Below are 12,335 nucleotides of genomic sequence, written 5' to 3'. Positions count from 1 at the left end.
AGAAATAGACATGCTTTAAAGTCAATCTTTCTAGGTTATCACATATATATATTTCATCACTGGCAACAAACCAGTATCAGTTTGCACTGTCCAGAGTAAATCTTAGTCAGTTTCCTCAGGTTGAAAGTGTGATAAATTTGAAGCAACAAGAAGAGTCTTTGCTATGTTTGAAATAACCTCCACCTGCCTGGTCAGTCCCTTGAGAGAGGTAATGGATCTGAAATAATGCGCTTGGAAATTAGGCCTATGCCAATTTGATCAATCAGTTACTCCTGGAGGCAAATATTCTGTGCCAGCTGACAAGCTGTGGTTCTCTGATTAAGCCACAGAGTTGATGATCAAAAATACCACCTGCAGGGACTATATGGCTGATTCCAGTCCAGCAGTTGGGTAACGTCTCAGATTATGACAAGTTACTCCTTTTTTTAGTAAAAGGAAAAGAGTGAATTAACTAATTCAAAATGCGGTAAGTCTGTTCACAGTCTACCTATAATGACAGTCCTTTAGAGAAGGAAGATGTGGTCACTTAGGGAGGAGAAGGTTTTAGAATCAATAGGCGTTTTTCCTGAATGTGGTTTGTGTGGTCAGTATCACCTTAACCTTGCTTTGGATTTGTCCTGCATTGACATCAAGGCCATCAGAGATCTGTATGCCAGATCCAGGGACAATGGGACTTTCTTTTCCGTTGATGAATGCTTACTGCTGATGGTTCGAACATCTGTTCCTTTCTAAATTGATGTGATTTTATTCTTTCTAATTTCTAAATAACAGTTTGCTTGCATATTTCTGCCATGTCTTGCTTCCTCTTGAATAGTGATTGTTCATTCATGAGGAATATTTAGTAAAATATTACAGGGGCTTCTTGTCTAGTACCTCTCAGCAATAAATGTCTTTCAAATGAATTGATACACTGGGAAATGATGAATACCAACAAATACCAAACAAATAAACTGTATATCTTTCTTGGTTTCATGAGTATTACATTTTAAATAAAGGGGTAAGACAGAGATCAAAAGGTCTTCAATACAGCTTCTGGGGTCCCCCAGCTCCTTAATTTCAGGTCTCTTTATACTAAATAGGTCCTATTCCCTCAATGTCAACCTCATGATTGACTACTTGGACCTAAAGCCCCAATCTTTTCCTTCAGACCTTTTTAATAAAAATCTGACTATTTGAGGCTCTCCCACCTGAAAAACCATTTGAATTACATTTAAACAATTGTTGTCTTATTATTTTGTCTATGGAGTCTTATTTTCCAAAAGCCAACCTGTATCAAAACTCTCATAATGACCATAGCTAATTTAAATGATCATATTTATTTAATATAGGCATTAATTAAAACAAGTGTGTTAACTTAATTTAAAATACTGATTTAAAATGTTTGTTAAATAAAGTATTTATTAATTTAAAAAGATTTTTCCTAATAACATAATAATCTCTATGTGGCACATGTATGCAAATTATATTATTAGGCAAAACAAGCCAGAAAATATAGTTTGAGAGATTAGGCCAGTCATCAGAAAACATCTAGTGGATCCTTATTCATGCTGAAACTGTTCCGCTATTACAACTGACTTCAAAATGAGACAAAATTTTGATAAAACCTTAGGAAAGAGGGAAAGAAGATTCTTACAGGTCTGTTACAGAGATGCTATATTTGTCCTAAGTTGTTATGCTATCATTTGAGAGAAGAAAAATCTGTGACCACCAGATTGAGCCTTTACTAAAGTAGGAGTAGAAATAAATGTGTGTTTGGCTATCACCCACCAAACTTTTAATTGTATGAGTTTTGAAAAGTTTCTTGTTCTTGCAGTTCCCCATCCTAAACTCTGCCCCTGTCATTCTCCTAAGGAGGCCCTGCCAACCCATGCCCATCTTATGAGACCATGCTTCTAGTGGTCTACTTTTCTGGAAGCATCACATTCTAAGAACCTTTCATGGTGATTTTGAACTAATCCTTTATTACCAAAAAAAGTTTCTGCTAGGGCCTGAAAAAAATCTGAAAAGGACCTTCTCAGATTATTCTTGCCAGATTATCCTTGCCAGGGAAATTTGCATTCCAATAGGATCACAATGCCTTGAGCTAAAGGAATGATTCCCACTTGATAGATCGGTGCCCCCATGGCAGGCATGTAAAAGAAACTGAGGTAGAGAGCGTTAGTGGGGAAGAATGGAATTCTCTGGTTACCTGAATAGATCAGTCCATTCAGAGGTAATGCCTTCAAATTTTCCTTGTTTTTAACATTTTCCACATGCATCTTTAAAAATTGCATTAGTCAACTAATGACTGTTTCTACAAGCAGCTTATGGACCCCATTCAATAAGAGAAGAGAATACACCTCATACATATAATTTTAAAAATTAAACATAAGTTAAACTTGGATATACTTTCTTGTATGCTAGATCTCAAGATTTTTTTTTTTTTTACTTTAATTTACTAAATCTACCCAGGTAAGGGTTTTTTGTTTTTTTTTTTTCCCCTGGTTTGGAATATTTATTACTTTTCCCTCCTCTCGGTAACCGTTAAGTAAAGTGAAAAATTTATTTATATGTGGGTGTCTATAATTTTTAACTTGAATGCAACGCTGAAAAAAATTTCATTTTTCTCCATCTGCATTTCTTTAAGTTCAGTTTAATTGCAATGACAGAAATATACATATTGTACGTATATGTGGTCTTAAACCTTATAGTGTCTATTTCTAATTCTAGGGTGCAATTAAAAGGAACTTATCCAGTAAGTATATCTTAGCTACCAGAAATAGAGTACAATTTAAAAGACGAAACAGTTCCCTGGATCTTGGAGTATATACACATTTGACATATAAATTCTTAGCTTGATTTTTAAGGCTGATGAATGTCTACAGCAAAGAAATCCTGTAATGGTGAAAGGGCTCAGTGGGTTCTGAATGATTAATATTTAAATCCTAAAAGTGAATATGTTTTTGAATAAACATTGCTATTACCTTCCCTGGAGAAGGAAATGGCAATTCACTCCAATATTCTTGCCTGGAGAATCTCCATGGACAGAGGATCCTGGCAGGCTACAGTCCATGGGGTCACAAAGAGTTGGACACAGCTGAAGCGACTGAGCACACATGCTGTATCATTTGACTTCAGAAATGAATTTAATCAAATGTGTGTTTGCTAATTGGAGTAGGGAGAGGAGGAGGGCAGAAGGAACTGAAGGTAGCTGCAATACCCATTCTTGTGTATTTGATATGAAAATTTTAGTACACCAAAGTGATGTGAGATAGGTTATAATATACATGTGGCATGATTTTCTTCTGCTGCATACAGCACATTCTAGGAAATTTTAAATAAATGGTTCCTAGTTAAAAGTATAACATTTTCTTGGCATTTCAAGAAAAGAACAGGCAGAGAATGCTGGATTCATGCACTGTGTACATATGGCCTGGCTTGGTATTCTCATGGTAATTGAAATGCAGAACTGATCAAGGCAACAGGCATTCAAAGAACAGTGTGCTATTCCACTAAGCTCTGCAGTGTACAAATCTTCCATTTGATGGCTCATCATGGTAATTCCTTGATAAGGTTTTATAAATGCCAAAGAAAATGCTACTACTTATGCCTAATATATGACTGTTGCATTGCCAGGGGAGTTTGTTCCTGGGTTTGTCTTGCAAAGTTTTCACATGGAGTTGCCTATTTGTGGGATTTAAATCTCTGTTTTCAAACATAGCTCATAAGACATAAAAGAAAAAAATGGTAAAAATATGCCTAAAAACTTTCTTTGTCCTATGCATCAGGTGAAGAAGTAGCGAGACCCAGGCGTTCCACACCAACTCCAGAGCTCATAAGGTGAGCATGAAAGATGTTAGTTGTGTTTTATGCAAGGTATCATGCACTAGTAACAATGGAACAAATCTCCTTTGAGCTAAACTCTCAGCATCTAATAACAAAGGGTCTGCTCTGTGTGTAGGTCATCGCAGATTTAAATATGTTATCATTTCGCCTAAGTGAAGCCTGAGGGAGACCATTAAGGAAGTACTCTGTAGTCATCTCGGAGAAGGCAATGGCACCCCACTCCAGCACTCTTGCCTGGAAAATCCCATGGATGGAGGAGCCTGGTAGGCTGTAGTCCATGGGGTCGCTAAGAGTCGGACACGACTGAGCGACTTCCCTTTCACTTTGCACTTTTCATGCATTGGAGAAGGAAATGGCAACCCACTCCAGTGTTCTTGCCCGGAGAATCCCAAGGACAGTGGAGCCTGGTGGGCTTCCATCTCTGGGGTCGCACAGAGTCGGAAACAACTGAAGCAACTTAGCAGCAGCAGTAGCAGCTGTAGTCATCTAAAGTAACATCTATCAGAATATGCAACCCTACACTAATGACAGAGTTAAAGGTCTACGGGAAGACATCATTTGGTATATGGAATGCTGATCTGAACTATGATTATATTGCCCTACAAGTAGTAGCCTGTTATTATTAGAGAAATGTGAATCAAAACTACAATGAGGTATCACCTCACATGGGACAGAATGCCGTCATCAAAAAGCCTACAAACAATAAACCCTGGAGAGGGTGTGGTGAAAGGGAACCCTCTTATCCTGTTGGTGGAAATGTAAATTGTTACAGCCACTATGGAAGACAGTAGGAAGATTCCTTTAAAAACTAGGAATAAAATTACCGTATGATGCAACAATCCCACTACTGGGCATATAACCTGAGAAAACCATGATTCAAAAAGACACGTGTACCCCAGTATTCACTGCAGCACTATTTACATCAGCCAGGACATGGAAACAACCTAGATGTCCATCAACAAACAAATGGATAAAAGAAGTTGTGGTTCATACATACAATGGAATATTACTCATCCACAAAGAGAAATGAATTTGAGTCCGTTTTAGTGAGGTGGATAAACCTAGAGCCTGTTATACAGAGTGAAGTAAGTCAGAAAGAACAAAACAAATATCATATATTAATGGATATATATGGGATCTAGAAAAATGGTACTGATGAACCTATTTGCAGGTCAGGAATAGAGACACAGATGTAGAGAACAGAACTGTGGCCCCAACGAGGGAAGGAGTGGGTGGGACAAATGGAGAATAGCATTGATGTATGTATATTACCATATGAAAATATGGTAATGGCAGTCGCTGTATAACACAGGAAGCTCAACCTGGTGCTCTGTGACGACACAGAGGGGTGAGATGGGGGATGGGTAGGAAGGAGGTTCAAGAGGGAGGTGACATTTGTACACTTATGGCTGATGTACATTTTTGTATGGCAGAAACCAACACAACATTGTAAACCAATTATTTTGCAATTAAAAGTATTTTAAAAAAGAGCAGCCTGTTTAGTTGGATACAGTTTTGTGATACATTCTACATCAGACACCAGAAGAATGTTCTATTTTGTTTTCTGATTTTGGCAAGGCATTATATTTTCATACTGTGTAATCCCTGGGATAAGTAAGTCTTGTGAACATAAGCGGTGTTTCCCTGCAAAGACTCCTATTTCTATCTAAACGCTAGATCCTTTTACCTTTCCCTCCTCCTTTAACCCCTCTCCTCTCCTCTTCACCTCTTATCCCCCAGCAAACACACAAAACTAATTAGAACCAATGAGAGAAATCAGGTCTGGGGAAGAAATGGAGACAATTTATGCGCCTTTTGTTAATAGTCAATTTAAGCAATAATTAGTTAAAAGGATGAGCACTGAACTTTTTACCCTTCTTTTCTCCCTGATTTTTCAATATTCTTCTCTTTCTGAGACGTGCAATATTAAGGTGTTAGGAGATTATAATTAGTCTACTGTGTAGGGTGGAGGGGGGAGGATGAAGTTAAAAGTTGGTAGACTAAGTTTCTTATTCAAAGATGAACTTCCTGGTGGCTTGTTCCTTAATTTCCCTGTGCCTGACATTCGCTGACCATGCTCTGCATTACCTACAACACAGAGATGCAATGAAGACAGATATAAATGGTTTTTGAGATCTTATGAGAAGAAGGTGCTTTGCAGTAAACAGTTATCTTTAGTATTATCTCTTCTAGGTTTAGAGAATCTGATGCTTTTAAAGAGTTTCTCTCTGTCTTATTTCTGTTGGACCAGCCCCCTGGCACCCCACTGAGAACCAGGGATCTTACCTCTTACTAATTCTTTTGTCCACATACATTTGACATCTTCATATATATGCTTTTTAGCCTCTCCAGAGCGTGAGTGCATATTTATATATGTACCTAAGTGCACACGTACATCAGCCTTACTGTGGAAGATATTTGAGGGCTTTATATCTCTTTTGACATTAATATTTCCTTTCTCTATGTTTTGCTGTAATGTGTGTGGTTTAGCAAAAAACCTTCAGAGGACACCACGGCGCTTGCTCCCCTCTTTGGTCCACCATTAGAATCAGCTTTTGATGAACAGAAGACAGAAGGTAGGAAAAACTGTGTTTCTATGGATTTGTTTTTCTTTTCAATAAAGTATAACTCGTCTAGAGTAAATGTGTTTTGAGGCATGTTTTTGATGTATCACTAGATCTTCATGTGAAAGAATAGTTCTGATCTAGGTGTGTTATCAGCATGGGAGTTTAGTTTGCAGACCTCTTAGTATTTCAGGATTTGAAATTTTACCTCCAGAGGTAGCTAAGAGCTAACAAGTTCACTCTTCAACAAGTTCACTCTTCTTTCAATAAGAATTACTGAAAATCTGTACAACCCACTGGTCAGGGAGTAGGTGGTTTATGAACCAAACTGCTATCACTATGGAGCCAGACCTTCAAATTCCTGATCATAATCACTGTCATTGTGATCTAGCCTCTATGACCACATTTTCTCTCTTGTCCACCTCATCAGTGGAGGTGTCAATTGGACTGCTCACAGAACAGACACTGTTTGCAAACTCAAGACCCAGGAATGACCTTAAATCATTTAACAACTTAGAAAAAAGATGTTATGAGAGAAATATCATTTTGGCTGTTATTGTTGGATTTACCTACTAAATTTAACTCCTAGAATTAAATATTTTAACTTTTAAATATTAACCATTTTTGGATGGCTGTGAATAATGTATACCTTACTGACATAAACTCCTTATGAAAGGGATCTAACCTGTTCCTAAGATGTATGTAGGTCTAATGCATGGATCTCCAGCAGCTGTTTGATAACATGGAATGTTTTTTTATAAAAAATCATTTAAGAACACTGTGATTGCGTATAATAAAATGATTTTTCTAAGACCCATTGGTGAAGGAGATTAAAATGCTGAGGACGATAAGAATTAAAAGCATAATGAGTAGGCTCAGATAGTGACAAAGAGACTCCAAAGTATAGTAAATTAAACAAGATAGATTTTATTTCTGTTTCATGTAAACAGTCTTAAAGTACAAAATATAGGACTGGAAGGGGAGCTCTGCCATCCCCAGCATGTGGCCTTCACTTCTGGGTGCAAGGGGGCTGCTCAAATTCTCATTATGTTCCAGTCAGAAGAAAGAAGTGTCAGGGAGGACCCATGGAACTCACTGCCAATTCTGTAAGAGCAAAACCTGGAAGAGACGCACACCACTTCCAGCCAGAGCCCATCAGAAAGAATTTAGTGCCATCTGGCCAGCTAAGCTTTAACTGTAGCAGAAATGGAGAATGGATCCTAGGAGACAACTAGCAGGCAGCCACAACTGAGTATTTTTCAATCATGTAGTTAGGAAAGTGAATAAGGAACATCCCTAAATACTCCTTCAGTGATTTAAATGTCTGCAACTTAGAATCCATAAGGAAAGGGGACCCAGCATTAAAGTTGCTCAGTTGTCTTATTAACTCATCTGGGATCAGTCTCACTTTTACTGATATGTGTAGTAACTGAAGGTGGTTTGATTTGCTATGTTTGAATCTACCTATTAAAAAATTCCATCATATATGGAAACCTGATATACAAAATAGAAAACAGTTCTTAGAAATCAAAGTGGTATCCCACACTGAATCCATGGAAAAAACAAAATGCTGTGTCAGATCATTGGACAATGTATGCTTTCGTGTTAAAACAAAAAACAAAGCTAAGACCATCACTGAGGTCTGTGATGAAGAGGAGACACACAATAAGCCTGGCCTGATTATGCTCTAGGTGCTTTCAGCCCCTGAAGTTCTGTAAAGTTCCAACCTTGGCACCAAGCATACTAGCTCTTCCACCTACTTTTCTTATCTACCCACTCTTACATTTTTGATTGATTCTTCTATCACTAGTTTACAAGGCCTGAGAGGAAAGTGTGTTTTTTGGAGTTAGGTATGCGTGCCTGGGACCAGACCTTAGCTCTTCTATGTTCACCATGTGTTGCTGAGCACGTTGTTTAATCACTGTCATCTTTGGTTTCCTCAACATCAGCCACGTGGTGGTATGGTGAGGACTGAAAAATCATAATAGCTATTGGCCTTGTGATAGGTATTTTGTGTACATTATATTTATATACATTACCTCCTTTAATACTTATACTAACTCTTAGAGATGGTTCTTACTATCTCTGCACTGAAAGAAGGGAAGCTCAGAGGTTACATGAATTGCCCAACGTCCTAGTAGTTCGGTTCAGTTCAGTCGCTCAGTCGTGTCCAACTCTTTGCGACCCCATGGAGGCTGGATCAAATCCACATCCAACTAATTCCCAGCCTGTGTTTTACAACATAATGAATCACAGGCAGTACTTACAGAGACCCTGGCACATGAGAGATGATGAGAACTAGTGTATCATATTGCTACCATAGCAACAAAAAAAGTCAGAAGGAAGAAACAAAGAATAGATGAAATATTAGATTCATTGTCCTTAGGCCTAATACCAATTGCCCTGATTGACTTTAGATGTCTGCATGCATGCATACTCTGTCCCATCCAACTCTTTGCAACTCTACGGACTGTAGCCTGCCAGGCTCCTCTGTCCAAGGGATTCTCTGGGCAAGAACACTGGAGTGAGTTGACAGTTCCTCCTCCCCTGATCTTCCCAAGCCCAGGATCGAACCCACATCTCTTGTATCTCCCGCATTGGCAGGCAGGTTCTTTACCACTGAGCCAACAGGAAGCCCTTAGATGGCTAAGCACTTGTTTATTTTTCTGGTTCTTTTAACATGTTCACCCTTTCTAAATAATTTCATTTCTCTTTATAATGTTGTAAAAGACTTGTTTAAAGATCCCATAAGATCCTTTAAAGGTGAGAAGAATTGTACAGAATTCAGACATTTTCATTCTTGAAGCATATTCTTGGCAAACTTTAATAAACCAACTTAAAACAAGTGTCCATGGGAATAATGCCTGTATTTTCAAGTGGATACCAGAAACGTACTGATATTTAGAATGTCCTTAAGTGACCCACCAGGAAAAGAATGCAGACACTCTGTTTTGCAAGTTTTTGTTTAGCTGTATGTCCACACACAGATACCCCATCTGCGCACGGGCTCACACACACACACAAACATGCACACCCTGCTGTTTTTTCCATTCTCTGATTGAAGAGAATCAGGAACAGCACATCTCTAAGTTAATTTACTAGGACTGAGGCAAGGCAGAAATAATTTTGTCAAGCTCCACTTTAACTTGAAATTATAAATTCTAAAATCAGGATGTTTCTTTTTTCAACTCACCCGGGGAAATTTTCTTTTTATGTTTCCAGTTCTTTTAGATCAGCCTGAGATATGGGGTCCAGGCCAACCAATTAATCCAAGCGTGGAGTCGCCAAAGTTAACAAGGCCTTTTCCCACTGGAAGTAAGTTATGTGTCTGCTCTGTCTGGAAAAATAAGTGACTCATTTTACTGTCTGTCTGCATAGTGAAATTAGGCAAGCCTTAGGAAGTCTACGTAAGCAACATTTGGACTGTTTAATATTGAGAAGAGGTATGATTCTAATAAGCATTAGAGTTAAGGGGTCTAGGACAGTCGGTTGAGACAAGAATAATACAATAAATAAAGTAAAATAAGTAACTTTGAACCACAGCTGCTTCTGTGTGACATCTCACAGGCTTATTCATTCATTTATTCAATAGGTTTATGTAGGCATGATAAGCAAGTGGACTAAAGACCCTGCTACGTTCTAGGCATGGGCTAGCGCACAACACAGAGCTAACCAGGTCAGATAAGGTCTCTGCTTGTCCTACAGAACAACTGAGGCTTCAAAAGATAGAGAGGACACCTTGAGGGGAAAGAGTTTAACTGGAGAACAAGAGGAATGATGCCATATGGGAGAGAGAAGCTGAGATAGAAGATCAGGGCACATTTATCTCAAAGCAGAGCCATCAGCCCTGTTTATTCCAGAATGCCCCTAACCCCTACTCCAGGTAACTGGGGAAAGAAGTCCTGAAGAAAAAGGAAACTCGTCAGATTTACCAGATATAGCAGTGAAAGGAAAACATACATTTAAAGAATGAAAAGAAAAAAAAGACTTACCTGTTGAAATTCTTAACTTTGCCCGCAAAGTGACAGCCCAGTTCAAAAGGATGAGTCTGGGTTGGGCTTGTAAGACAATACTTTTTCTAGCCCAAGGATTTTTTTCAGCTATAATTTCCACCAAAGGAATCTGTTCATTCTTCCTTGACCCAAATAATTTTGCTTTAGATGTCAAAAATATGCCCAAATTCAAGACATTACTTTGAGAAATCTTTCCTGACTCAATCCAAGCTATAATATCCTGACTCTATTAAAAGCCCCTCACCCAGGCTGCTCTCCTTTCCTTGACCACACTCTGGATTGCAGTTGCCTGGGACCACAGTCTTCCTTCATTCAGTTGTAAATTCCTTGAGAGCAAAGGCTCATTGTTTTCAACCCCGTGTCCTTCATTCCTAGTACAGGTCACAGGACTTTGGTGGCTTTTGACACTTATAAAACAAAGGAATGAATGAATGAAATGATGATATTGTTGTTGCTATTATCTGACTTTCTTTTGACAAATTCCTATCATAAAGTGAAAGAATCTGAATGAGTCCTGCTTCAATCACTAAACTTTGAACTTAAAAAAAATATATGGACTGCTAATAGTTATTCCTTTTCCAATAGCAGAATATGAATGAAAGCCCAAATCCTGCTTATCTGGGAAATATTCCATAACTTAGGGAGAAAGTGATCAGTAATGCATGGCTTCTCATCTCTTGGCAGCACCTCCCCCACTGCCTCCAAAAAATGTACCAGCCACCCCACCCCGAACAGGCTCCCCCTTAACAGTTGGACCAGGTAAGCTTTATTTTTTCTGTCCTAGGATGGTGTGGCAATCAGCAGCGGCCCTGGACCTCAACATGCCTTTGATGTGTTGAAATCTATAGGCTAGACTAAACGTGAACATGCATTTAGTTTTACCTCCACTGCAGTTTACTATGTACACTTCTTTAAGTATCACTCCCAGGTTTCACAAAAAGGTTCACTTTCTCATTTTTTCCTCTGTATAATTTTGTTGAACAAAGGCCATGTTTATTTGTGAGATAAGAGAAATAAAAACTCAATATCAAAAGCCATTGTTTAATTGACATTTCACTTCATTGGACCTCATTTTAAATGACTGAAGAATTAAAAGTCTCAAGGCATAATTCGTATTTTTCTAAGAGCTGATAAGTTTTTATCTAGAATTAATATTGTGTAGTCCACAATAATAATAAAATGGGTCCTGGAATATGCAGCATACAGGTAAGCTAGGGTGGTGCAGGCTTTTTCCCAGTAGTCATTATTTATTATCCCATGGCAAAGCGATGTATAAGGATGATGAAATATGGCAAGGAACTGCAGCATGCCTTTAGACAGATGACTTCTAAGGCATATTTTTACCATCTATTAAAATCAATACTATGGAGTCCTACAATTTATAATGTACCTAGTCTTACTGGACTAGCAATTCAAAAGCAGTAATAGTTATTTTATGTGTCTGGGTCCTTAGAATGTAGTTCTTCATCACCTTTGGAATTCTATTGCAGCTTCATCCATAGCTATTTATGCAGTCTGGTGAGTTTGATAACTACAGAGGGGGTATTTATCAACAAGAGCAAATGCAAGACATAGTCACTGATGAAATTTATATTGACTCAGACCCAACAGAGAGTCATCCAGTGTGCACAGGTAAAGGTGTTTACAAGTTCAAATCATTTTGGCCCCTTGTATTCTCATGAATATGTTAGAGATAAGTAAATCTACCAGCAGTGAAATTATAAATACTGTGGCCCAGGCAAACTGCTATCCCATTTATTTGTGGCCTTGAAACCTTGAAGGTTAACTTTTTTCAAATGTGAAAATATAAGAATACTAAGCCTACTCTTACAGCTAAAAGGTTATTTAAATGTAAAATGGCTCATGCCCTGAAATTATTTAGGTAACAATTTCTAATTTGAATAATCTTGGTTTAAAAAATGGTACAATTCCT

The 12,335-nt window shown here is 38.1% G+C and overlaps 1 protein-coding gene across 17 annotated transcripts in view; it reads left to right on the top strand.

The window, feature by feature from the left end:
• SGIP1 (SH3GL interacting endocytic adaptor 1) overlaps positions 1 to 12,335 on the top strand; it is a 243,390-nt gene that overhangs the window by 152,573 nt on the left and 78,482 nt on the right. For all 17 annotated transcript variants that reach the window (XR_009735408.1, XM_061411687.1, XM_061411698.1 and 14 more), the window contains 5 exons: positions 2,710 to 2,734; positions 3,768 to 3,819; positions 6,316 to 6,401; positions 9,612 to 9,704; positions 11,087 to 11,161. Coding sequence is in view for 16 of the 17 variants with exons in the window: in XM_061411687.1 (XP_061267671.1) it covers positions 2,710 to 2,734; positions 3,768 to 3,819; positions 6,316 to 6,401; positions 9,612 to 9,704; positions 11,087 to 11,161 (331 nt within the window). In the remaining variant the exon portion in view is untranslated. The remainder of the gene's footprint in view (positions 1 to 2,709; positions 2,735 to 3,767; positions 3,820 to 6,315; positions 6,402 to 9,611; positions 9,705 to 11,086; positions 11,162 to 12,335) is intronic.

Source organism: Bos javanicus, chromosome 3 (assembly GCF_032452875.1).
Source record: "Bos javanicus breed banteng chromosome 3, ARS-OSU_banteng_1.0, whole genome shotgun sequence".
Lineage (NCBI taxonomy): Eukaryota > Metazoa > Chordata > Mammalia > Artiodactyla > Bovidae > Bos > Bos javanicus.
Note: the sequence above shows the minus strand (reverse complement) of the source record. Positions and strands in the feature narration are given on the sequence as shown.